The following is a 23,528-nucleotide window of genomic DNA, read 5'->3' as shown; positions in this document are numbered from 1 at the left end:
TTGATGGTGGACAGCAAAGAAAGTCCTAATGCCATGCTAAAGTAATATTCTCTTCAGCATCATCTTCATTTCAAAACTTTATAGTCATTACTTAGTGTATATATAAAAACAAAAACCTACATATTTTGGCAATTACCACTTCTATCTTAAGTGGTAAGATAGCACAGCATGTTTGGAGGCAATTATGAATTATGTATGTACCTCAACCAATTACAAATTCATTTCTGCTCCAAAGATTTCTTGATTTAGTAAGGACATTTTTTTTTACCAGGACATTGTTTTTTATCAAAATCTGTAGTTGTATTATCACCACAAAACAAACCCTTTGTCTTCAATTTTGAACTTTAAATGAATTTATACTAACATTCAGTGACAAGTGTTTTCCTTCAACAGAATGAACTTCCGAAAGTTTTACTTTGAGTCCGTCAACTGAATGAAAAAATCAAACAATTTTTGGAATTAAATGATTTTCTATTGGAAACAGCTGATAATGGCATCATCTAATTACGTGCAAAGCTCTGCACTGGAGCCAACACATTAATAGCTATGACTTCACTCTGTGTATGAATAAGAAAATGCGGAATCAAAAATGAGCAAAATTAGTTTAGATCTAAGGTGGAAAAAGTGCAGAACAGTGGTTGCCTCTGGGGAAGGAGTATGGATTGACTGGGACAGAGTATGAAGCAACTTCCTAGGGTAACAGTAACGTTCTATATTGAAACACAAGCCTAAGTTACACAGGTGTATGTATTTAACAAATGCACACTTAAGATTTGTGCACTTCATTGTATATTAATTTTATGAAACATACACGTTAGCAAATATTGGACTCTACTTCATGATATACTTCCAGTTATGTATATATCTAGTTAATGACATATAGTGAGGGCAATGTGTACTGATGCTCACAATTTATTTGAAATGAATCAAAAAAATAAGATGGTTTAATGGATGGCTAGAAGGATCAACAGATGGACAGATATGTGGTAAAGTGAGTTTATGAAAATGTTAATGGAAGAATCTAGGTGATTAGTATAAGAGTATTCTTAGGAAAATTCCTTCAACTTTGCTGTATGCATGAAAATTTTCATAATAAAATATCAGAAAAATTTAATTTAGAACAGTTATTTAGTCTAAATGAAAAATCACATATCCCAGAATGATATGTAAATGCACTGTCTCCAGCTACACGTGTCAAATTGTTATCTTAAACGCAGTCTTCTTAAAACAAACACTAACTTACAAAGTAGATGCTAAGGCTGTGTCAGCAGATCTGTGTGTTTGGATTTTCATATGATCAGTGATACTTCCATGGCCCTTATGGAGGGTAAACGATGACCTTTGTGCAAGTTATATGTCATCATCAACTGTTCTAAGAAATGGAAATTCAGTACTTCATTTTTCATTAAACATGTATTTCCTTTTTCCTCTTTCAGTTATTTCAGGCAAAAGGATTCATTGTAAAATTTTAAAAGTACTAAATAGTAATAAGTGGTTGATTTGCACTATGCAATAAAGGATAAAGCCACTATAAAGGACTACTCTCTGTATGCAGGATTGCTCATCCTCTGTTTCCCATACATATTTCTCATAAGCCTAACCTATAATTTCCCAGGTTTTTCACTGACCAGTCAAATGGCAGCTTGGCAGCTTAAGATATATCACAGGTAGGACACATACCACAGTACAAATGGCTGCTAACTCCAAAACCAGCAGCATAGCAGTGGCCAATGCTTCTCCCCCCACTTGCCAAGACTGTAAGGACACAGGGAGGGGGAAGGGTGAGCTGGGACGAAGTAAGAGAGTAGCATGGACAGATATACACTACCAAATGTAAAATAGATAGCTAGTGGGAAGCAGCCACAGAGCACAGGGAGATCAGCTCAGTGGTTTGTGACCACCTAGAGGGGTAGGATAGGGAGGGTGGGAGGGAGATGCAAGAGGGAGGGGATATGGGGATATATGTATATGTATAACTGATTCACTTTGTTATACAGCAGAAACACACCATTGTAAAGCAATTATACTCCAATAAAGATGTTAAAAAAAAAAAAAAGACTGTAAGGAGTTAGCTGTCCCCAGCCATTTGTGACTGACTGAAATTATTTTATCAGTAGTCACCTAGGATGTTGTCTTTGAAAGAAAAGTTTAGTTTCCTGACATCTAGAAAAGGTCAGGAGAGGAAGGACAAGATATTATTGGTCATCTTTGTGTTGAAGTAAGAAGTCTTTAGTGTACATACATCTGAAATATTATATAAGAGAGAAGACAACAGAGGAAGCTAGAAATACAAAGCATTTGGTCAACCAAATCTATCCTAACTTATTTTAATGCAACTGTTAATATTTTATTTAAAAAATTTAAAACTCGAGCCAAATAATAAATCAGACAGGATGTCAGAACAACAAGCATAAACTGGTTCTGTCCCAGGCAAACCTTGGCATATGGTCACTTTATTTGCTCTTGTTACTAAATAAAGGCTTTGGATTTTACTCCAAGGGAGATGGGACACTTTAAACAGAGGAGAGATACAATCTGATTTCTTTGTTTAAAAAAAAAATCACTCTGGGGCTTCCCTGGTGGCGCAGTGGTTAAGAATCCGCCTGTCAATGCAGGGGACACGGGTTCGAGCCCTGGTGTGGGAAGATCCCACATGCCGCGGAGCAACTAAGCCCATGCGCCACAACTACTGAGCCTGCGCTCTAGAGCCCACGAGCCACAACTACTGAAGCCCGCACACCCTAGAGCCCACGAGCCACAACTACTGAAGCCCGCACACCCTAGAGCCCGTGCTCCTCAACAAGAGAAGCCACCACAATGAGAAAGAAGGCTGTGCACCACAATGAAGAGTAGCCCCCACTCGCTGCAATTAGAGAGAGCCCAAGGGCGGCAACGAAGAACCAACACAGCCAAAACTAACTAACTAAATAAATAAATAAATTTATTGGAAAAAAATCACTCTGGCTGCTGTCTTTAGAACAGACTAATATAGAGAGCATGGTTAGAAGTAGGCAGACCGTTTAAGAGGCTACTGCCATAATCCAGACAAAAAGTGATAATGACTTGAAATACAGCAGTAGCAATAAAGATTGTAAGATTCTGGGTGTATTTTAAAACCCTGTAATCAAACATTGAATTTGTTCACCACAAAGCCCTCGAAACAATGACAACCCAGTAAGAATTAGCACCGCAATGGCTCAGGTTATGATCACTAAACACCATTTCTCACTAAAAGAGCTAAGCGTTCCATAGAAAAGTGGTTAATTCCAAGACTGAAGCATGAAAGGTACAAACTAAGCCTAGGACATCTTTTCATAATGGAAAGCAAAAAAATCTACTAAGACTACTAGGATCATCTCAAAAGGCAACAATTCCTAACTTGAAGGAGCTTCTCATGGCCAAAGATGGAACTCAAGTATTGAAACAAATAATGACTAAATGACTAGAGAAGATTCCAATACATTAAATATGTCAAAACTTAAGTTCATATTAATACTTAAAAATAAAAACCTTATTGGGCAACTTTGGAGGGTGCTGGGGCATCAACTCATAATTATTCTGAAAACTGGTAAACAAAGGAAAAGAATGAAGCATTTATTCTATGTGTTCTATATAAACTGTATTTCAAGGCATCCAAAGAGTTGACAAGAAAAGGTCTTTATACAATAATAATGGATAGTTAGTATAGGAAAAATGATAAAATTAGAATATCAATATTTTCAAACCCCTAATGAAATAACGCAACTAGTAATAATCATCAAGGCTGCTAAAACCTTCAGGTAAAAAGCTAGTAGGGAACATTATAATGGACGTATAATGACCCTAAAGATCAGTCTTAACATCATGAAAAAAAAGAGGAAACCAGACATTATGTGATGCAATTGTAAGTACACAGGCACTCTAATGAATATATATCAAAAAATTAATCTGAATCTGATAAGCCTTAATATCTAACTACAGGGCACCACATGCAAAAGAATGAAACTAACCCCTTTTTTACCCCATGTGCAAAAATCAACTCAAAATGGATTAAAGGCTTAAACTTAAGACCTGAACCCATAAGAAAACATAGAGGGTAAGCTCCTTGGTACCGGACTTAGCAAAGGTATTTTGGATTTGACACCAAAAGCAAAGGCAACAAAAGCAAAAATAAACAAATTGGGACTACGTCAAACTAAAAACCTTCCGCACGGCAAAGGAAACCAATAACAAAATGAAAGGGCAGCCTACAGAATGGGAGAAAAATATGCAGATCAGTTATCTGGTAAGAGGTTAATATCCAAAATATATTAAAGAACTCACACAACTTAATGGCAAAAAATCAAACAATTCAATTAAAAACTGGGCAGAGGAACTGAAAAGACATTTTTACAAAGAACACATACAAATGAGGTACCTGAAAAAGTGCTCAGCATCACTAATCATTAGGGAAATACAAATCAAAACCATGAGACATCACCTCACACCTGTTAGAATGGCCATCACCAAAAAGACAAGATAACCAGCATTGGCAGGGATGAAGAGAAAAGGCAACTATTGTGCATTGTTGGTGGGAATGTAAACTGGTACAACCACTATGAAAAACAGCATAGAGGTTTCTCAAAAAATTAAAAATGGAACTACCAAATGCCCGAGCAATCCCATTTCTGGGTATATATCGCAAGGAAATGAAAACAGGATATCAAAGAGATATCTGCACTCCCATATTCATTGCAGCATTATTCACAATAGTCAAGATATGTAAACAATCTGTCTGTCAATGGTTGAATATAAAAAGAAGATGTGAGATATATATATATGATGAAATATTATCCGGCCATGAGAAGGAAGGAAATCCTGCCATTTGCTACAACATGGATGGGCCTTGAGGGCACTGTGCTAAATGAAATAAGCCAGACAGAGAAAGACAAATACTGCACGGTATCACTTATATGTAGAAACAAAAAAAAGGTCAAACTCATAGAAACAGAGAGTAGAAAAGTGGTTGCCAGGGGCAAGGAGGTGGGGAAATCAGGGAGAGGTTGGTAAAAGGGTACAGACTTTCAGCTATAAAGATGAATAAGGTCTGAGGATCTAATGTGTAACACGGTGACCACAGTTGATGTATCATTGTTGTTGTATCATTTATATTTGCTGAGAGTAGAACTTAAATGATTTCACCAAAAAAAAAAAAGATAAATATGTGAGATGATGGATGAGTTAATTAACTAAATGAGAGGAATCCTTTCAAAATGTATGCATGTATCAAATCATCACAATGTACACTATAAACATCTTACAATTTTATTAGTCAACTGTACCTCAATAAAGCAGAAAATAAGTAATTTTAAAGGGGAATCTGACTCTGATAAGCTATAATACTTAACTACCAGTTTATGGAAAATGAAGAGAGTGATATGTTAAATGACATGACAGGGATACAATCACTAAATACATAATGTGGGAAATTCTATAGGATATTGATTCATTTCCTTCAACACATAAGTGGCAAAGAAAGAAAAAGGGCAGTGGGGTGGGGAATGAATCTAGATTAAAAGAGACTTAAGAGCAGGAAATGTTCAAGTAGAACCAGAAAATAAAGAAGTGCTATCAAAAGGGAAAAAAAAAAGTGATGGGGGTATGTCAAAGGGACACAGGAGCCAACTGAAACAGCTCCCAAGTGTGAAAACTGAAACGATATGAACAACAAAATAAAGGAGTACTAGGTTATAATCCACGATAGAAAATAAATACCCACAAGACAAAGAAATGATTGAACAAATAAGGAAATGGAGGGAAAAGATAACAAATCTCTCACACTGAAGAATTCCAAACAATTTATACCCTCAAGGAGATGAAGCACTCCTAAAATGTGGGCGGCGCCTAGTAACTTCCTTCCAAAGAATAAAGTATGGAAAGGGCAAAAAAAGAATAAATCTGCAGTGGAGAAAGCTGACAAAAAATACCGCAGCCAGGTGATCAAGGTTAACATTAACAGTGATAAGTCATGTTGATCGTATGTACCCTTGATATAGGATGTGATGAAATGGCACTGTTTCTTTTTTAACCTCTGTGGTCTTCTTTCCAAAAATACATAACCCCAGTCTAATCATGAGAAAAATATCTGACAAATCCCAATGGAGGGACACTCCACAAAATACCTGACCAGTACTCCTCTGAAACACCTTATCGGAAACAAGGAAAGTCTGAGAAACCGTCACAGCCAAGAGGAGCCTAAGGAGACATGACAACTAAATATAACATGGTTTCCAGGATGGGATCCTGGAACAGAAAAAGGACATTAGGTGGAAAACTAAGGGAAATCTGAATGAACTATGGACTTTAATTAGTGATAACATGTCAAAATTGGTTCATTAATTGTAACAAATGCACCATACTAATGTAAGATGTTAATTATAGAGGAAACTGGGTATGGAATATACGGAAAAACTGTACTATCTCTACAATTTTTCTGTAAACCTAAAACTATTATAAATTTTTTAATTTATTTAAGAAGAGAGAGAGAGAGACATAGAGACATCAACCAAGCGCAATGTGTGGAATATGTTTGAATCCTGTTTTAAATCAACTATTAAGGCACATATGAAACAACTAGAGAAATTGGAACCCTGACTTTGGTTTTGTGGGGCTTTTTTAGTGCTTTTTGTCTTCGAGATGTATATGAAGTATTTGTAAACAAAATGAGTGATCTCAGATTGGCTTTGAAATAACTGGGAGAATGGAATGGGAGGTACAAATGAAACAAGATTGACCACATATTGGTAATTGCTAAAGCTGCATGATGGGTACACATGTTTTATTTTGTTTTCTCCCCTCTACTTTTACCTTTCAAGCTTTCTTTAATAAAGGGTTAAAGAAAAGAAACAAAAGAATTACAGCCACTGAGTACAAATAACTTTCAAGGGGTTTCACTGCAAAGGGGACCAGAGAAGTGGGGTAGTAGCTGGCAGGGGAAGTGAATTTTTTTAGTTTTTGCTCAATACTAGACACGTTAATAAGTATATGTACATACCTTGTAGCTTGAAGATTTAATTCCATCAGGAACTTCATCCTAAAAAAAATTTTAAATGCTTTTAGATGACATTTATTCTATCTTCTGAAAAAATATTTTAAAGCTCTATGATTTATAAGAAAAATTCACAGAACAAATTACTGAAGTTAACAGGTTATTTTTTAACTGAGAATAGTTAGTCAGTCTATGGTACTAGTTTTTAGTTGTGTGTTGGCCACTTAATAACACAGGACCTATCTGCCTATCCTCAAAGAGATGCTGTGAGTAGAGATAATGATGTATGTGGGAGAGCTTTGTAAATTGCAGGGTCCTATTCTAATGCTAGGTATATTCAGTACATTCCTGAAATAGATTACACCTGCCCAAAGGGAAGGACCCACACAGGGACAATCACTTTATTGTGTACTCTTCTACACTCTGAACTAGGTCAATGTATAGTCTTTTCCTATGACCAGATATTTAGATGGTTTCTAATTTTTTCATATAATAAACTATGCCAAATTTATAGACTGATTTCAGCAGAACTGACATCTTTACAATATTCAGTATTGCTTTATGGCCATCTTTGGACATCTATCTAATTATTTTAGTTAGTGAAATTCTTAGCAGAATTGCTAGGTCAAAGGATATGTACCTTTTTTATTGTTTGGATACATTTGCTGAATTGATCTCCAAAAAGACTTAGCCACCAGAGTGCTCATTTCTTATTCCCAGACTAACACTGGATACTGTTTTTCTTTTTCACATTGGCCAATTAATAATGGAAGTGAAAGAACATTGTTCTGATTCACTGTAAAGGGGATAAATAACTGGCCTTTCGACTGACAGAGAGTCCAGCCTCTATGGGCAGCCAATCTGAGAATTCCTAAGTAAAACCAGTGGTTTTGTCCAGACCCTCCCCAAGGAAGAAAATTAATACATCCACAGAAAAAGGGAGAGATTTTATTTGTACCTCAATTAATTTCATTTTTTTTTAATACCACAAACACAACTTTGGGTAAGACATAAGAAGAAAAACAAATATCAAGCCAAAAGAACTATTAATCTCAGTAATAAATCAAAGGATTATATTAACCACAAAATTTAAATTCTATTATTATGAAGACAGAATAATTCAAAATAGGTTTTATATTTGTAAGTTTAGGTTTTTAATATGTTAATTTTAAACAACATTATATTTAACCTAAGGATTGAAATGTTATTTCAGTTATACTGGCCCCTTTCAAAAGTCACAATTATTCAAAAAAACATGTGACAGTTCTTAAACGTATACACTGTTCTTACCGATTGACAAAGCTTGACAGCACAATCCCTTCTTCCACACTGGCTGATATCATTCCAGAAAGGACACGGCCTTTTCAGGTTTACCTGTAAAATAAAATATTAGAAAAAAGTTATAAAAGAATTTTGAGATTATAACAGACAGATGTGGAATTATGATACTATAACCTGGTCATGTTATCAGCTACAATTATTCTATTTCTTCCACTATCAAATTTCAGTGGTGGTATAAGTGTGTAGCTGGTATGAATAAATTGGTAGACTTGGTTAAAATGACAAACTCTGCTACTAAACAGAATCTGAACAGATGGCAACGGGGAGCCAAAGTAGCTCATGTTATCACTGCTCAACTCACAGTCTTCTTTTTTTTTTCTTTTTCAACTCACAGTCTTTTAATGAAAGTAACAGCTAACAGACAACTGTGAACTCAGATTGTAACTACATACTCCAATGATGAGGTTTTCTAAACTCTTTCAATAGATATCTCAAGATAAAATGTCACAAGTGACTTGTTAGAACAATACAGGTCAGAACAAAGTCATGCTTCTTCTCAAAAATATTTCTCTTTTTAAATTAATTGGAGTAAATCTGATGTTTTAGAATGTTATGAACAACTCATGACTTTGATAACGATATAAGTTTCTGTTCTGACTTCAATTTGACCAACTAGGTTCTAACTCTAGTGTTCAAAACTCAATTACTGAAATTAAAAGTATCCAATGGGTCGTTTTAGAACCATATGGTTCATTCTTGTGAACTGCATTTTCCTAATATAGCCTTGCTCAATTTTAAATAATAAGCGCAATTTTGAAGCTTAGTGATTCCTAAGAAAATGTAATTACCCATTTAAACGTTAAGTGTTCCTATACCAAAAAAAAATTGTTTTAAATACCTTGTAATATCTAAAGTAGTCGCTTTCCAGGAGTTTTTGAAGTCTTGGGAAAAGCCTGTAGTTATTAAATTTATCAATGGTTTCAACATCACAGGTACAATCATCCAAGTAACCACTAACCTGTTACAAAGAAAATGGAATATTATATCAAAATGTCATAGACGCAACAGGGTTTTTTCCTTACATGGTTATGATAAAAGAGCCCTTTACTCAACCAACCCCTAGCTTCCCTCCTCCCCATAATTTTCTGAGATGGGACATGACCATAATCTAGTGAGGCTATTGCTCTTACTATATACCTATAGGAACACAGTGGATACCTTTTGTAGGGTGGGTGTACTGAGCTCATAATGACACACATACCCCCAAAGAGTTGGTCCCCTGCAGCCACTCTATAACCCTGATCCCCAAGACTGACCGGGGTTGGGTATCTAAGCCAAAACAAGTCATGGTCCCCTCTCCAGGAATCAGGAATTGAGGCTAAGAAGGAGCAATGTCTCCGTCACTAAACCAGTGAACAAGTAAACTCAGACCATATTCCATCACATGAACTGAGGACCACGTGAGCCAGTTGGCAGAGAGAGGAAAGATTTTTAAAGACACAGAGAAGCAGAGATAGGAGATGGAGAACTTATGCTAGCTGGATTCCCTAGGGTTTGCCTGCTCCCACTTCCACCATCTTTCCTGAAGCCCAGTGGCATTCCCATCCTTGGTTTTTCTGAGACTCTATATTCTTATAATTCAGTTGTCTCTGTCTTTCCTTTATTTTAGTTTCCCACAGGATGTGTAGGTCACAGACTAGCTTGGTGAATGTATAAAAAGAAGTGATATTGAATTTATAAGAGAAACAATAACTCATTATAAGGATCTAACAACCCTCAAATATTGGCCATGACAATTTTTATAGATTTGAAATGGTACTTAGAAATGACTTATCCTTAGCAACACTGAGATAGCAAGTTAACCACAAAGCCAATCCTGATCTTCAAATGCTTAAAACCAATGTCTTAACTGTATTTACTAAATCAAACTATTAAATCATGTTATAATTAGAGGCAATGGGAAATCATATTATAATCAGACATTGTTAACAGTTGTGAAGCTAAAATTCTGAGATGTTTATTTGGGACTAGGCAAACACCTAACAGAATTAATTAAGCAGCGCTTATAAGTAAGTAAAAAAAAAATTATGGTTTTTTTAAACTAAAATTTTTATTTTTTTAATATACAGCATGCTGCAGAAAAGAGATCCTTATACTTTGGTCTGAATATTTACATTATAAACCACTTTGGATTATATTTTAGGGAGAGTTATTGACCATAAAAAAATAATTTAAAAATCTGTTGGTAAGGAAACAAATTAAGAATACTTCATTGAAATACTGAATTTAGGTGTTTTCCTTTTGGAATATGTAAAATCCTACACTATCTTTTAATTTCAGAACATCACAAAACAGTAATGGATATTTTTCACCTAAGAGATAAGAATACTTGAGATGATGACGGCAATATTCAAGAGCTAAGTTTTTTGTTTGTTTGTTTAGCCAATTTGCCTAGTCTTATTTGTTTTGGACTAAAGAATTCAGTTTCTAGAAATCTGATCTACATATTTTGTCACTGTAATAACTATTTTCATTTCATACGCAAATGTGTCCTTGTTTCCTGTAAAAATTATCTGAGTACACAAGAATCTTAGAGTCCTAATTTTGGGTACCAACAAAACAGAAGTGCTTCTAACCCAGATGATTTGATTTTTCACACCTCTTTCTTTTGAGCCTTCAAAGCAAAACTTCTAAGAACATAAAATAAGCTACTGTTTCTCCTCTTGGACACAAATTATTATACAAAGAACAGCAGGCACAAAGGCTGCAAAGGCCAAAGAGACACATGCCAGATAGAGATATTAAATCACAAAAGAAAAAAACACAAAAATCTTAAGAGGAAGGGTTTGAGGCAATCCATTTCTCCCCCCACCCTAGGAATTCATTTTTAAGGTAAAAATCTATCCTCCCCTCTTTTGGAAAGCTGCCCTCAGGTACCACTCACCCCCTGCTCAGTTAACTGTCTCTCGTATGTGTTCCCATGACACTCCACATACTCCTACACAAGAATTACCTCACTGTACTGAATGTATCTATCTCACTCCCACCCACTAGAGTTAAGATCCTTGAGAGCAGGCTCATGTTTGTTCACTTTTGTATTCCCGGTACTGAGCACTGTAGACAGCACACAGTAGATGCTCAATAATTATTTGTGGAATGGGTTGGTGAATGAATTAATGAATGCTGTCCGTTGTCACTCTCATTCACTGGAGCCCAGCACTGCACTGCCTAATTATAACTATGTACTTCCATGTCACCTATGGTGGTGCTCAGTGCCAGACCATGCCAACTCAAGGGGCAGGAATGCACTCACAGAGCAAGGAAAGCAAGCAGCAAAGGCAAACAACCCTTTGTGTCCAATATTCTACTGATCTATGTCCTAATTACAAAGGGAATGATAAGAAGCCCCACATCAGAAAGAAATGCAAGATGCCTCCAGAGCAGAGGTGGCTTATAACCTAGAGGCCACAGAGGAAGAGAAGGCAGGACAATGGGAGATTTAAAAATCTCCTGACCCTTACCTTAGAAATTGAGTAGGAGGTATTACCAACGACAATGACAGGCCACAGGGCAGCTAAGGAGGTACAGCAGCGGGTGAAAGAAGTTTCACTGGATGGAAAGAGTCCAGCAAAGGAGAGGCAGGAAGATACTGGGAAATCCAAGCCACCTGACTGTTCAGATAAGCTTGCCAACAGGCAGCAGAACCTGATCCCTGGAAGGAAGTCTGGCAGGTATGATTCCAGGCCCAGTTCTAGAAAGTAGAGAACCAGGCATGTTACCAGAATAGAGTCTCAGGAAAAGTCTAAGGCAGAACTCCAGTTGATGGACCCAGGGCAGAACCTTGGAAACGAAGCAAAGTCCTATTACCTAAACTAAGACCAAAAGACAGGTGCTGATTTATAAGAAGAATGGCTTGATGCTGTACTTCAAAATGTGCTATGGCTGCATAAGTAACCACTACACTATCTCCCAAAGTGAAATAGAACTCTGGCCCTACCATAGGAATCCAAATCTTTTAAAAACGCACCCCTCTCCCCGCCTCTGCAACATACACACAAAGTGCTTGATGAATGCTAAAATTTGAAGCTCGCTGCTCTAGGCTTCAGGTGATGATCAGCTTTGGTTTTGTGGAGGGCCAGACTAATAGGAAGCAATGGAAAGGCCCTTGTTGAGGGTGGTAGACATAAGGACCAAGGTAGGCCTCACACACAATATCACCCAGTTTAAAGTCCTGGTCTCTTAAGAGCTGGAAAGCCTTTGAAGGCCTTCTCTTGCTATCTTCAGAGCAACCCAGCAATCCCCTCCCTCACACACCCTCAAGGGGAGGTAGTGTATAACAGTGGATAGCAGGCAGGCTCTGGAGTCAGGCCTTCTAGGGTGGAATCCCATCTCTGCTACTTATTAGCTGTTGACATTGCCCCTGCTTTTTAACTTCTCTAGGCCTCAATTTCCTATCTGAGTACAAAAATAGAAGTAACAGTAGTTCCCATCTCAAAGAGTTGATATCAAGATAAAACGACCCACAGTAAATGCCCAGTAAATGTTGATCATTACTATTACCCTACCACTGCTTAAATGCTTCCAGTGACAGGGAGCTTGCTATTCCCCCAAAGCAAAAGGCCAGGTTTGCAGTTAAAATTCTCCAAACATTTTACATCTGAAGCTCCAGTGCAACACACAACTAGATAACCAAATGTTAGCTCCATTTTTTCTCCATTGACTCTGATTGGTTTGGACCAAATACCAAAATACAAAAGGCAAGGGAAAAGAAAATACACTGGCCTGCTTGTTCTCTAGTTTTTGGATAGAGGTATCCTTTACTTTGCAATGAAAGACAAAACAAAAAACACTTTCTAAATAGTCTTCCTGTGTCCCAACAACTTCCAGTCCTACCATAGATTTTTTTTTCCAAAGCACTGTAAGAATATATTCCTCATACTTGTACGAAATACCTTTCAAAAGTGCTCAAAATGCGCTTTATTTGGCAAAGAACTGCAGTTGTGCTAAATTTTATTGAGTTTTATGACCATTAGAAAAAAGAAAAAGAACATGAAAAACATTCATTCACTGACAGAGCAGACTGGGACAACTGCTAAAGAAAGAATAGAAACACCAAAAGATTCTATCCTGGCTAGTAGGCACCATTCTAAGAACATGGAATGCTATGAGCTATTTCTTCTTTAAAGTCTTGGTCTTGCTAGAACTTTAAATTGTTGCTAAATGACCCAAAGTATGGCAACCAACGTTAAATACACTTTGGTCCACTTGCTTTGTTCAGAAAAGCCTGGAATGTTGGAAGCATTCACAGTCAATGCACCCCTCTCCAGTATAACCTGTTTCAAAGATCCCTCTGACTAAGTATTAATCCTGGACTTATTTCCACCCACCACTTAGCATATTCTCAAGTGTCTCTTCCATGGCCCAGCCACTCTGACTAACAAAAACTCTTTTTTTTAAATTGACCTAAACAAGACACCCAGACAAGTAAGTCTGCTAAAATACATGAATGCAGAGTGTATCTACAACGCACTCCAAAGGAAAAATAATCCACCTTTGAAGTAGCTATGATGGATTATGTGAACTACTCCCCTTTCATTAACCTGACGGAGATCTACTGCATTCAAGCAAGTGGATCTGAGGGTTACCAGCATTAGCCATATTAAGAGAGATAAAACATCCTGAGTATAGAAGTTTACAAACTCATCTCTAATTAATTTTAAAAAGATGAAAAAGATGTCCATACTGCCTCCGTATCTGGGCTTCAATATCTCTTCTGAGGTGATTTCTTTAAAATGCATCCTGGGATTCCATGAATTGGAACTTAAGTTCTGTTGCATTCGTTCTATCTAATGGTGCATAATGAGGAAATAATTGTCACAAAGGAATAAACTCTGAAATATCTTCATTTACTTGAAGCCCATACCTACTACAATGATATTTTGATTTAAAGAAAGGGTGAGTCCTGATTTATGGGGTTTTTACACAAAACTGTACATGTGTTAGACTTCACAAACTTGTATACCAACAGGGGGGAAAAAGCCAATTTTCTGTGTAAAAAAATTTTTTTTAACAGAATGATACAGGGGTTGGGGGAAAGGGAATGTATATAAGGAAGATTTATAAGTTCCAGACAATTGATCACTTACTTTGAGCAACTAAGCTGAAGCACTGTTCTCAAAAGAACTTACAACATATAGTGAAAATGGTTTTAATAGGATGTGATGTCAACTAACAGGCATATGCAATAACTCAGGGGTCCCCAACCCCGGGGCCAAGGACCTCTACCGGTCCGTGGCCTGTTAGGAACTGGGCTGCACAGCAGGAGGTGAGAGGAGGGAGAGCCAGCGAAGCTTCATCTGCTGCCCCTCATCGCTCACATTACTGCCTGACCATCCTCCCAACCCCCAACCCCGGCCCCGGTTGGTGGAAAAACTGTCTTCCATGAAACCAGTCACTGGGTCCAAAAAGGTTGGGGATCGCTGCAGTAACTGACTAAGTTTAAATATTCATTGGAAGCTGTCAACCCATCTTCAATTAAGAATATACTTCAGCTCCTGTAGTGTTCACATCTTGTATTATAATTTCCCTAACACTTGCTGAGCACCAATTATTTACCAGTCTCCGTACTCTGGAGTGTCAGGAATTGGGACTAAATTGTAACTTTTTATTTTTTGATCTCTCAAAATTTGTTCATAGTAGGCCTCAATAAATGCTTATTGAATTTAGTCTGATTATTTGTAGAGCTTTGTGCATTTTACTTCAATGACTTTCTAAGGTCGAATAACTAACTACATGCTGCTCTGGCTCAAATCACAACCCCTAAGTCAGGCACCCATGCAACAGTGTGGTGAGGGGTGATGGTGTGGTAACTCAAGGCAGAAGTGGTAAGAGGCACAGGCAACAGGAAGAAAGAAAGGGATGTGACTATAAACAAAAAAGAGTCAACAGGACTGTGTGGCCAGTTGGAAACTGCAAATAGAACCAGACAAGATTTGAACTTGTATTTCCAAATCTCAGGTGAAAATTTAGTTTCTAGCAATATTTACTAACTTTTTAAATTTTTTAAAAATACCTAGGATCCCCACCTCTTCCCAAGCCCCAAAGAACATGATGTGCTGAACTGTAAGCTCTTCAGAGCAGGGATTATGCCATAGTTATTTCTGTATTCCAAACTCTCAGATCAATGTACATAGTGTTTATAAATGTTTTTTGAATGAATAATTTGTTCCTCCCCTTATCTTTTCTTTCTCCACTTTTTTCTTTTATCTGTCTCTCCCTCTGTTTCGGTGTGCATGTCAATATGTTTGTCTCCATCTTTCTCTTCATGTCTATTCGTCACAGTCCCCTCCCTCCTTTCCTCCCCTTTCCCCCATCCCTTCTATTACTGAACATAATTAGAACTAAGGTACACGTGTTTCATTTATTGAATTGGAATTGATGGTCTCTGTTTTTAAGTTTATTTAACTAAACCATTTTAAATTTCCCTTAAGTTTTTTTTTACTCATTTTATTATTTTTTAATTTGGCTCTGGAAAGAAAAACAGTCACTCTTGTTCTAAAAGAAAAAGAAAGAGGTCTAACAGATTTTTGTGTATTTTAATCTTGAAAATATTGTGAAAGAGTAAAAAAGCCTAACACTAATCAGAAGAAAAAGTAAATGAATATAAAAAACTAAAAGCTCCCCAATTTTAATCAAATATCTAAAATGGTTATGGGGGAGGGGAGTGAACGTTTAAAAGTTCAACATGTACTTTTATTCCATTATCCAAATCTCTAGAATATAGTTGAAAATGTTACAATGGAATCTTTCTGCACTGAATACCTTATTTTTATTTTTTTTTTGCGGTACGCGGGTCTCTCACTGTTGTGGCTTCGCCCGTTGCGGAGCACAGGCTCCGGACGCCCAGGCCTGGCGGCCATGGTTCACGGGCCCAGCCGCTCCGGGGCATGTGGGACCTTCGCGGACCGGGGCACGAACCCGTGTCCCCTGCATTGGCAGGCGGACTCTCAACCACTGCGCCACCAGGGAAGCCCTGAATACCTTATTTTTAAGTCCACTTATTTCTAATTTACTTATTTTTAAATGTTTAAACTTTGTGATACATTATATTTGTAAGCAGAAGAAAAATTACCCTTTTTCTTTTAAGTACTTGATTGTATACTGTTTATAATCACTGAAGGTAAAGGAGCTTTTCAATCTCTTAGTTATAAAGCAGCAATTTTCTTTCAATTTCTCTTACACCTTCCCAGCTATCACTCACCCCAACTTCCAAATCACTCAGCAAAAAATAAAATCCAAGAATTTAAAGCAGTGAAAGAGATGACACCTCTTCTCATAATATTTAAATTCTTCTTTCCTCTGTGAAATAGTATTACCCCCCCCTACACACATAAAATGTTATTTCTGATAAGTTAATAGTAACGTCTACTTAAAAGGAACAATTTGGATACCCATATCTCAATTTTGTATAAAATGTAATTTTTATCAACAGAAGCCAACCAAAAGGTGACTTTAAGAATAATGATATTACAATATCAGATATTGTGGGCACCAAAAACCTGTAACTTTCTTTGAATTTTTTTCTCAAGGAACCCACATCTCTTACTAACAGAAGGAAATAATCATAATAAGCTTGTAATTAAACTTGTGCACTGAGGACCGTTCTCCCAATTCAGACCAGCAATATGGATGTCACGGTAAAAGAGTCTCACTACATTCAGGAAAAACAAAGGACACAAAGGGCGAGTAGTCACAGGGCAACCGCGGCCCCCAAGACACCAGGCAGTTAGGCTTAGACACAGAAAAGCCACACGAAGGCATTCTCCTGCCTGACAGGGAGATCTGAGGGCAGCCCCCCTGCAAAAGCCTGTCCTGGCCAGAAAGGCCGGAGAAGACATCCAGCACAGGCACAGCCCACACTGTTCCAAGTCAAATTAGAAGTCAGGAAGACCCAGGTTCTGCGAAAATAAAAATACTGAGTGTGACTGTGTGTGTGTGTGTGTGTGTGTGTGTGTGTGTGTGTGTGTGTGTCCCCGCGCGCGCGCACACCTTCCCCGGGCAGGGAAGACCAAAAAAGACTCACAAACCAACTAGGTAGAAACAGCGGTGCACCCACACCTCTCGTCCCACGCCTGATCGGAAGCGGGGGAGGGCGATTCGACGTCGGTTCAGGCTGTTTGGGGCGGGGGGGGAAGGGGGGAACCGGTCCACACCAACCCAGGCGAGCTGCAGAGGATTCAGCCCCTGCCAGGGAGCAGAAGCACGGGGGTTCCTTCCGGAAGGGTGGAGATGCAGAGACGCACCCCCAGCGCCCCACCTGCCCGGGCGCGCGGGACAGAGCGCACGGCGGAGGCAGGGGTCCCGAGACCCGCAGCGCCGCCACGCACACCCCTCACCTGGCAGAAGCACCTCTGCGCCGCCGTCTCCGGGGGCTGCTGCCCGCCGTGGCCCGAGCCCAGCAGCCCCACGGCGCCCAGGAAGCCGATCAGGAAGCCCCAGCGGTGGTCCATAGCCGCTCCGGGCGGTCTTCGCGCCGCGCCTCGGAATCCCCAGCAATCGGGAGCAGGCCGTGAGTCCGCAGATGAAGCCCGCGCGGGCCTGCCCCCGGCCGCGCCCCACCTCCCGGCCGCCTCCCAGGCCCGCCCTCGGCTCTCCAGCCTCTCAGAAGCCGCCACTTCCCGGTGCAGCCTGCGGACGTGCCGGGGACCCCGCGGTGGCAGTCCGGGGCCTGAGGCCCGCTTCCTTCCCCACGCGTGAGGCTGACGCACCAACCCGCTTCGCGGCTCGGCCCCTCCCGGCGCGCCGCGCCCGCCCCCGGCCCCTTTAACTCCCGGGGCCCGGAGACTGGAATGGGCTGTCTACCCCCAGCCCCGCGTGGGAGTCGGGGTCCTTCCCGCTCCGAGAGCCGAGCCGGAGCGAAAGCTGGAGGGGTCTGTGTCTTCCGGCAGGTCCCCGCCCCAGCCTGCTCACTCCCAGCCAGTCCTTCCGTATCTCAGTGCGAGGAAATCAAACTGAATTACGTGTGCACAGTGGCCCTGGCTGAGTCCTAAGGCTGAGAAGGATATTCGTGATCATCTACCTAGACCAGGGCTGCATATCTAATCTAGATTTTCTGGTAGTCACATCAAAAGAGCAAAAAGAAACAGGTGAAGTTAATTTTAATAATCGATTTTATTGAAACCATTATGTGCAAAATATTTCAAAATATACTCAATAGTAGATGATTCATAAAATATTTTACATTTTTTATTTTTAGCTTTGAAATCTGATGTGTATTTTTTACGAACTAGCCACATTTCATAGTCAGATGTGGCCAGTGGCTACTGTGTGGACAGAGGGGGAGATTACTGTTTTTTTAATAGGAGGAAACAGGCCCAGAGAGGTGAGGCAATGTGAGCTATAGGAATGGGAGCTGGGCAGTGAGAGAGCCAGGTCCTCTGATCCCAGCTGTGGGATGGGTCCATCAGCTTTTTTTTAAGGATAAATTTTCAAGGTGAAACTGGAAAACGTTCCAACATCTTACACATTACATTAAAAGCTAAAATATTTCTATTTAGTTTTTTGGTAAATCTTTTCCTGTTTGTTTCTGCTTCTGTTTTTTCTTAAAAAGCCATCACTTATTGACATAACTCTAGGATATGGTAGGCCTCAAATAGATATTATACTCCTATTTTCTAGCTGAGAAGAATAGGCATAGAATTTATATACGTTATTAAAAATCACTTGGTATGGTAGGGGTGAGACTCAAACCCTATGCTATGTCCATCACTGCCAAGTGAATTGACATATAATTAAAAAGTCACCAATCATCTGACATCCTGGTGGGCCGGGGAAGCTCTGATCTTAGTATCTACAAAATGCAATGTGTGCATATTAATACAATCTCTCGCTTTACTCCAAAAGTTACTTTTTCACTATACTGTGTATGGGTTCTACTTATCCTTCTAGGGCCAGACCCAGCTCACTCAATCCCTCATCATGAGTCTTCCTGGTTTCCTCTTCACCCAGTTCCACTGGGTGGAACTTACACTCTGCCAGATTGAGCTTGACATTAGAGATATAAAGATGTATAAAACCCAGTCCCTGCACATGGATGGACACACCATGGAATTTAGTATGTAATCTTTTATGACAGTTCTACTTTATGTTTCTACCACTGAACTGTAATCTCTTTTAACTCCTTAAGCAGGGATTATGTCTCAAACATGCCTGTGACTCCCAGAAATCTTTGCACACATTTGTAAAATGAATGAATATATTTCATATGGCCACAGTATTAATATCTGAAGATTAAGCTATCAGAAATGAGAGACACAGTATGAAAAGGGGGAAACTAAATGAATAAAGCCTAAAATTGCAGAAAGAAGCAATCTGAACATCATCAGCTCTGGATTTCACTCTGATGCAATAGCCCGTAATTAGGGAGAATTTAAAAACATCAATATTCCCAGGATGAAGGCACTAGTCCATAAGATTCAAATTCTTGCCCAGAACAAATTTCTAGCAAACTTAAAATCAGAAACAACCACCATATAAGACAATTTTTTTAATTTATTGTCTTTTTTCCCCAGCCTTATTGAAGTATAACTGACAAATAAAATTGTCAGATATTTAAAGTGTATATCTAACTGGTTTGACATACATATACATTGTGAAAGGATTCTCCCCATCAAGTTAACCCATCTATCATCTTACATATTTACCCTTTTCCCCTCCCTTGGTGAGAACATTTAAGTTCAACTCTCAGAAAATATCAATGATACAATACAGTGTTATCAACTATGGTCACCATGTTACACACTAGATTCTCAGAACTTATTCATCTTATAGCCGAAAGTCTGTACCCCTTTATCAACCTCTCCCTGCTTTCCCAACCCCCTTGCCCCTGGCAACCAGTTGTCTACTCTGTTTCTATGAGTTTGCTTTTTCATTATTATTATTCCTCCATATATAAGTGATACCATGCAGTATTTGTCTTGTCTGACTTATTTCACTTAGCATGGTGCCCTCAAGCCCCATCTATGTTGTATCAAATTTCTCATGCTGAATAATAGTCTATTGTATATGTATACGACATCTTCATTATCCATTTATCTGCTGACAGACACTTAGGTTGTTTCCATGCTTTGGCAATTGCGAATAATGCTGGATGGATGTGGAAGTACAGATATCCGGGTATATACCCAGAAGTGAGATTGCTGGATCTTACTTTATTGTCTTGAAAATTATATTTTTTCCTACCAGATTTGTAAGTGATTTTAGAATGTGTAAAATACAGTTTTATACATACTGTATAAATATTACTGACATTTCCCTGAGAACCCTTTTGTGTTGGTCCTTTGTGTGAGTTCACTTCTTCAACTCTGCCTCCTCTCACACCATCTTGCCTATGTTAAGGCCATGAAATAACCGATTAGTTATCAAATAACTAGGGAGCATCCACAGGGTACATAGTTCAACCTTGGATTTCTGAAACTACAGCCTCCCATATATTATAACTTTGCTAAACAATAGTAAATTTTTTAGCGATGAACAAGGCCACGGTCTTGTTATTCTAATACTAGTGATCATAACAATAACATGACTTAGATTTAATGTACACAGCATTTCTTGACAGAATTCTGTTTACTCTGCAAATAACAGCTATTATTATTTTTTTAATGACCAAAGCAGGAAATGGCTTGAGTCCAATTTCTCAAAATGGAATTTCTGTGGGAAACTTCTCAGTACATGAACACTTTCTGACGTTGAATTGACTAGAAGGAAATGATTAAGGAAAAAAATGTGATCAAGGAAAAGGATTATTATGACACACAAGAGGAAGAAAGGCTAAATAAAAACCTAAAGGTCTGGTTCTGATACTTGATTAGATCTATGTAATATTTACTGAATGTAAGTGTGCACATGTTGTATTGCTAGACTTTTCTATTGGGCTGCTTGAGATCATCTGAGTTGGGGAGACGTGCCACGTAAGCTCTGTCATCACCTTCTTTACCTCAGGTTCCTGAAAGGATGAACTATAAATAGTAACTGACTTCACTTCCTAACTTCGGGATCATACCTTAGCCCAATGTGCAGTCTGGTTGCCAACTCCACTCTCTTACTCTTCTTTACCTGACCTTCTTATTGGCAAATCTAATTGCCATTTTTCATAGAAATCATAACATCTCTGCTGCATTTTGACAAAGCAGATTCCTTCTTTCTTTGATTCAATTTCCTGTGCACTGAACATTCCAGATCCTCCTTATAGTTCTCTGATATTATTTAACTGTCTCCTTCATGGGCTTTCCCTGAGCCTTCCTTTAAGATGTGAGTGTTCCCCAGTGTTCTATCCTTTCTTCAGTGCTTTTCCTCATCTATACTCTCCCCTGGAGAAACTTGCCCAATCTCATGATTTTAAATATTTCCTTTATGCTAATGACTCCCAAATCTATTTTTCCAGTTCAGATCTCTTCCTTGAGCTTCAAAATCCAACTGCCTATTGAACACAGCCATCTGGTTTTCTCAGAAATGTTTGATCACATTGCCATACATATCTAGACAGCTAGAAATCAGGAAACCATCCTCAGTCTCCCCCTCTCTTTCACCTTCCATAACCTATTCTGTCCTGCCAGTTCTGTCATCAGTTTATTTCCTCCTCTCCATCTTTATGACTAAGGACTAGTTTCAGCCCTGATTATTGCTCACCTGATTTATTACCATATTTCCTTAACTGATTACCCAACTTCTAGGGCTGTACCCCTCAAAAAAATAGTCTTCCCTGCTAGCCTGGTTTCTCAAAAATGTAAATCACACTTCTGTCTAAAATCTGTGATGCTCCTGATCTGATGCTTCTGAATAATTAAATTCAAGATTCTCAGCACGACATTCAAGGTCCCTATCTATTTCTCCAACTTCACTTCCAACACCTCTCTGCCTTATAGTTAGTGAACTGCTAACGATTCCTCCAGAGACCTTGTTTCCAGCTGCAACCGTTAGAAGTACTGATGAAATCTAGATAGTGAAAGAAAAAGACAAAAAGGCAGAAATAGATGAGAAGAGATAGAAAAAAAAATAAGGGGACTAATTCAAGGAGAACAGTCTGACTAATAAGAGTACCACTTAGAGAGAACATGCAAACATAGGAAATAAGCTTAGAAGTAATTCAAGAAAATAGCCAAATGGAGGGATGACTGTCTAGATTCACTGGGCATACTAAATGCCCAGTCAGTGGATGGAAAATGTCCCTAACAGAGATAAAAATTTCAAAAAGAAGAAAGAAATCTTGGTTCCTGACAAAGAATTGAGAATCAGAAGGGTACTACAGACGCACTGGAAGCTACAGGACCATAGAGCAAGGCCTCCAAAATTCTGAGAATTCTATAGCCGGCCAAACTATTAATCAAGTATGAGAGTAGAATTAAGATATTGTTAGATACAAAAAATAATGTACATCTTTAAATCCTTTCTAGGAAAATTCACTGAAAGGATATGATCCAACCAAACAAAGGAGTAAAACAAAAAAGAGGAGACCTGGGTATCAGGAAAGAGAAGATAGTACACAAGAGAGGAGCTAGGAAAGTTCTAGAAGGGAGTTATGCGGCAACACTAGAAGAAGATGGAGGCCTCCAGTAGGGGTGTCTCTAGTTAAAATTGGGACTGGAGGGATACCTGATGTGACTTTCTGAAAAACACTATTCAGAGGAATTTTACAATTGTATTGTAAATTTGGGAAGAAAAAGTGATTTTAAAAGATAGCTAAGCATATTTTTTAAATGAGGCAGCTTTTAATTATAGGATGTTCAAAACAATTTTACAATAAAGCAAATGTAACTATAGTATATTGCTTGACTTGCATAGCCCCACGATAAGACAAGTGCTGGAGAGTGATTTAACCAAAACTTGTATATATTGTATATGGGGGGGTAGAGGTAGGGAAAGTGGGAATCTGGAATAATATAAGGGTGCTGAATCTTTATCTTTCTTATTAGGAAGTCAAAAGATAAAGCCTAAAATTGACCTAACAAGAAATAGCAGCATAAGCATATTAGTTAGAAATGTGGAGGTAAATACAAAAAAAAACAAGTTAAAGAATTGGAGGGGCTTCCCTGGTGGCACAGTGGTTAAGAATCCGCCTGCCAATGCAGGGGACACGGGTTCGAACACTGGCCAGGGAAGTTCTCACATGCTGCGGAGCAACTAAGCCCGTGCTCCACAACTACTGAGCCTGTGCTCTAGAGCCCGCGAGCCACAACTACTGAGC

At 38.7% G+C, this 23,528-nt stretch overlaps 1 protein-coding gene across 8 annotated transcripts in view; it reads right to left on the bottom strand.

Annotated features, from left to right (window-relative positions):
- ERO1A (endoplasmic reticulum oxidoreductase 1 alpha) overlaps positions 1–17,796 on the bottom strand; it is a gene marked incomplete at its 5' end in the record, with an annotated part of 40,336 nt that extends 22,540 nt beyond the window's left edge. For 4 of the 8 annotated variants that reach the window (XM_082649485.1, XM_082649484.1, XM_082649488.1 and 1 more), the window contains 4 exons: positions 7,013–7,051; positions 8,297–8,380; positions 9,186–9,305; positions 17,683–17,796. In XM_082649485.1, the coding sequence (XP_082505611.1) occupies positions 7,013–7,051; positions 8,297–8,380; positions 9,186–9,305; positions 17,683–17,796 (357 nt within the window). The remainder of the gene's footprint in view (positions 1–7,012; positions 7,052–8,296; positions 8,381–9,185; positions 9,306–17,682) is intronic. The other 4 variants (XM_082649487.1, XM_082649491.1, XM_082649489.1 and 1 more) reach the window with 3 other exon arrangements.
- Positions 17,797–23,528: the final 5,732 nt, after the last annotated feature.

This window comes from Grampus griseus (assembly GCF_964374135.1).
Source record: "Grampus griseus genome assembly, chromosome: 2".
NCBI lineage: Eukaryota > Metazoa > Chordata > Mammalia > Artiodactyla > Delphinidae > Grampus > Grampus griseus.
The sequence above is the reverse complement of the archived record's forward strand: the minus strand, read 5'-3'. Positions and strand labels throughout refer to the sequence as shown.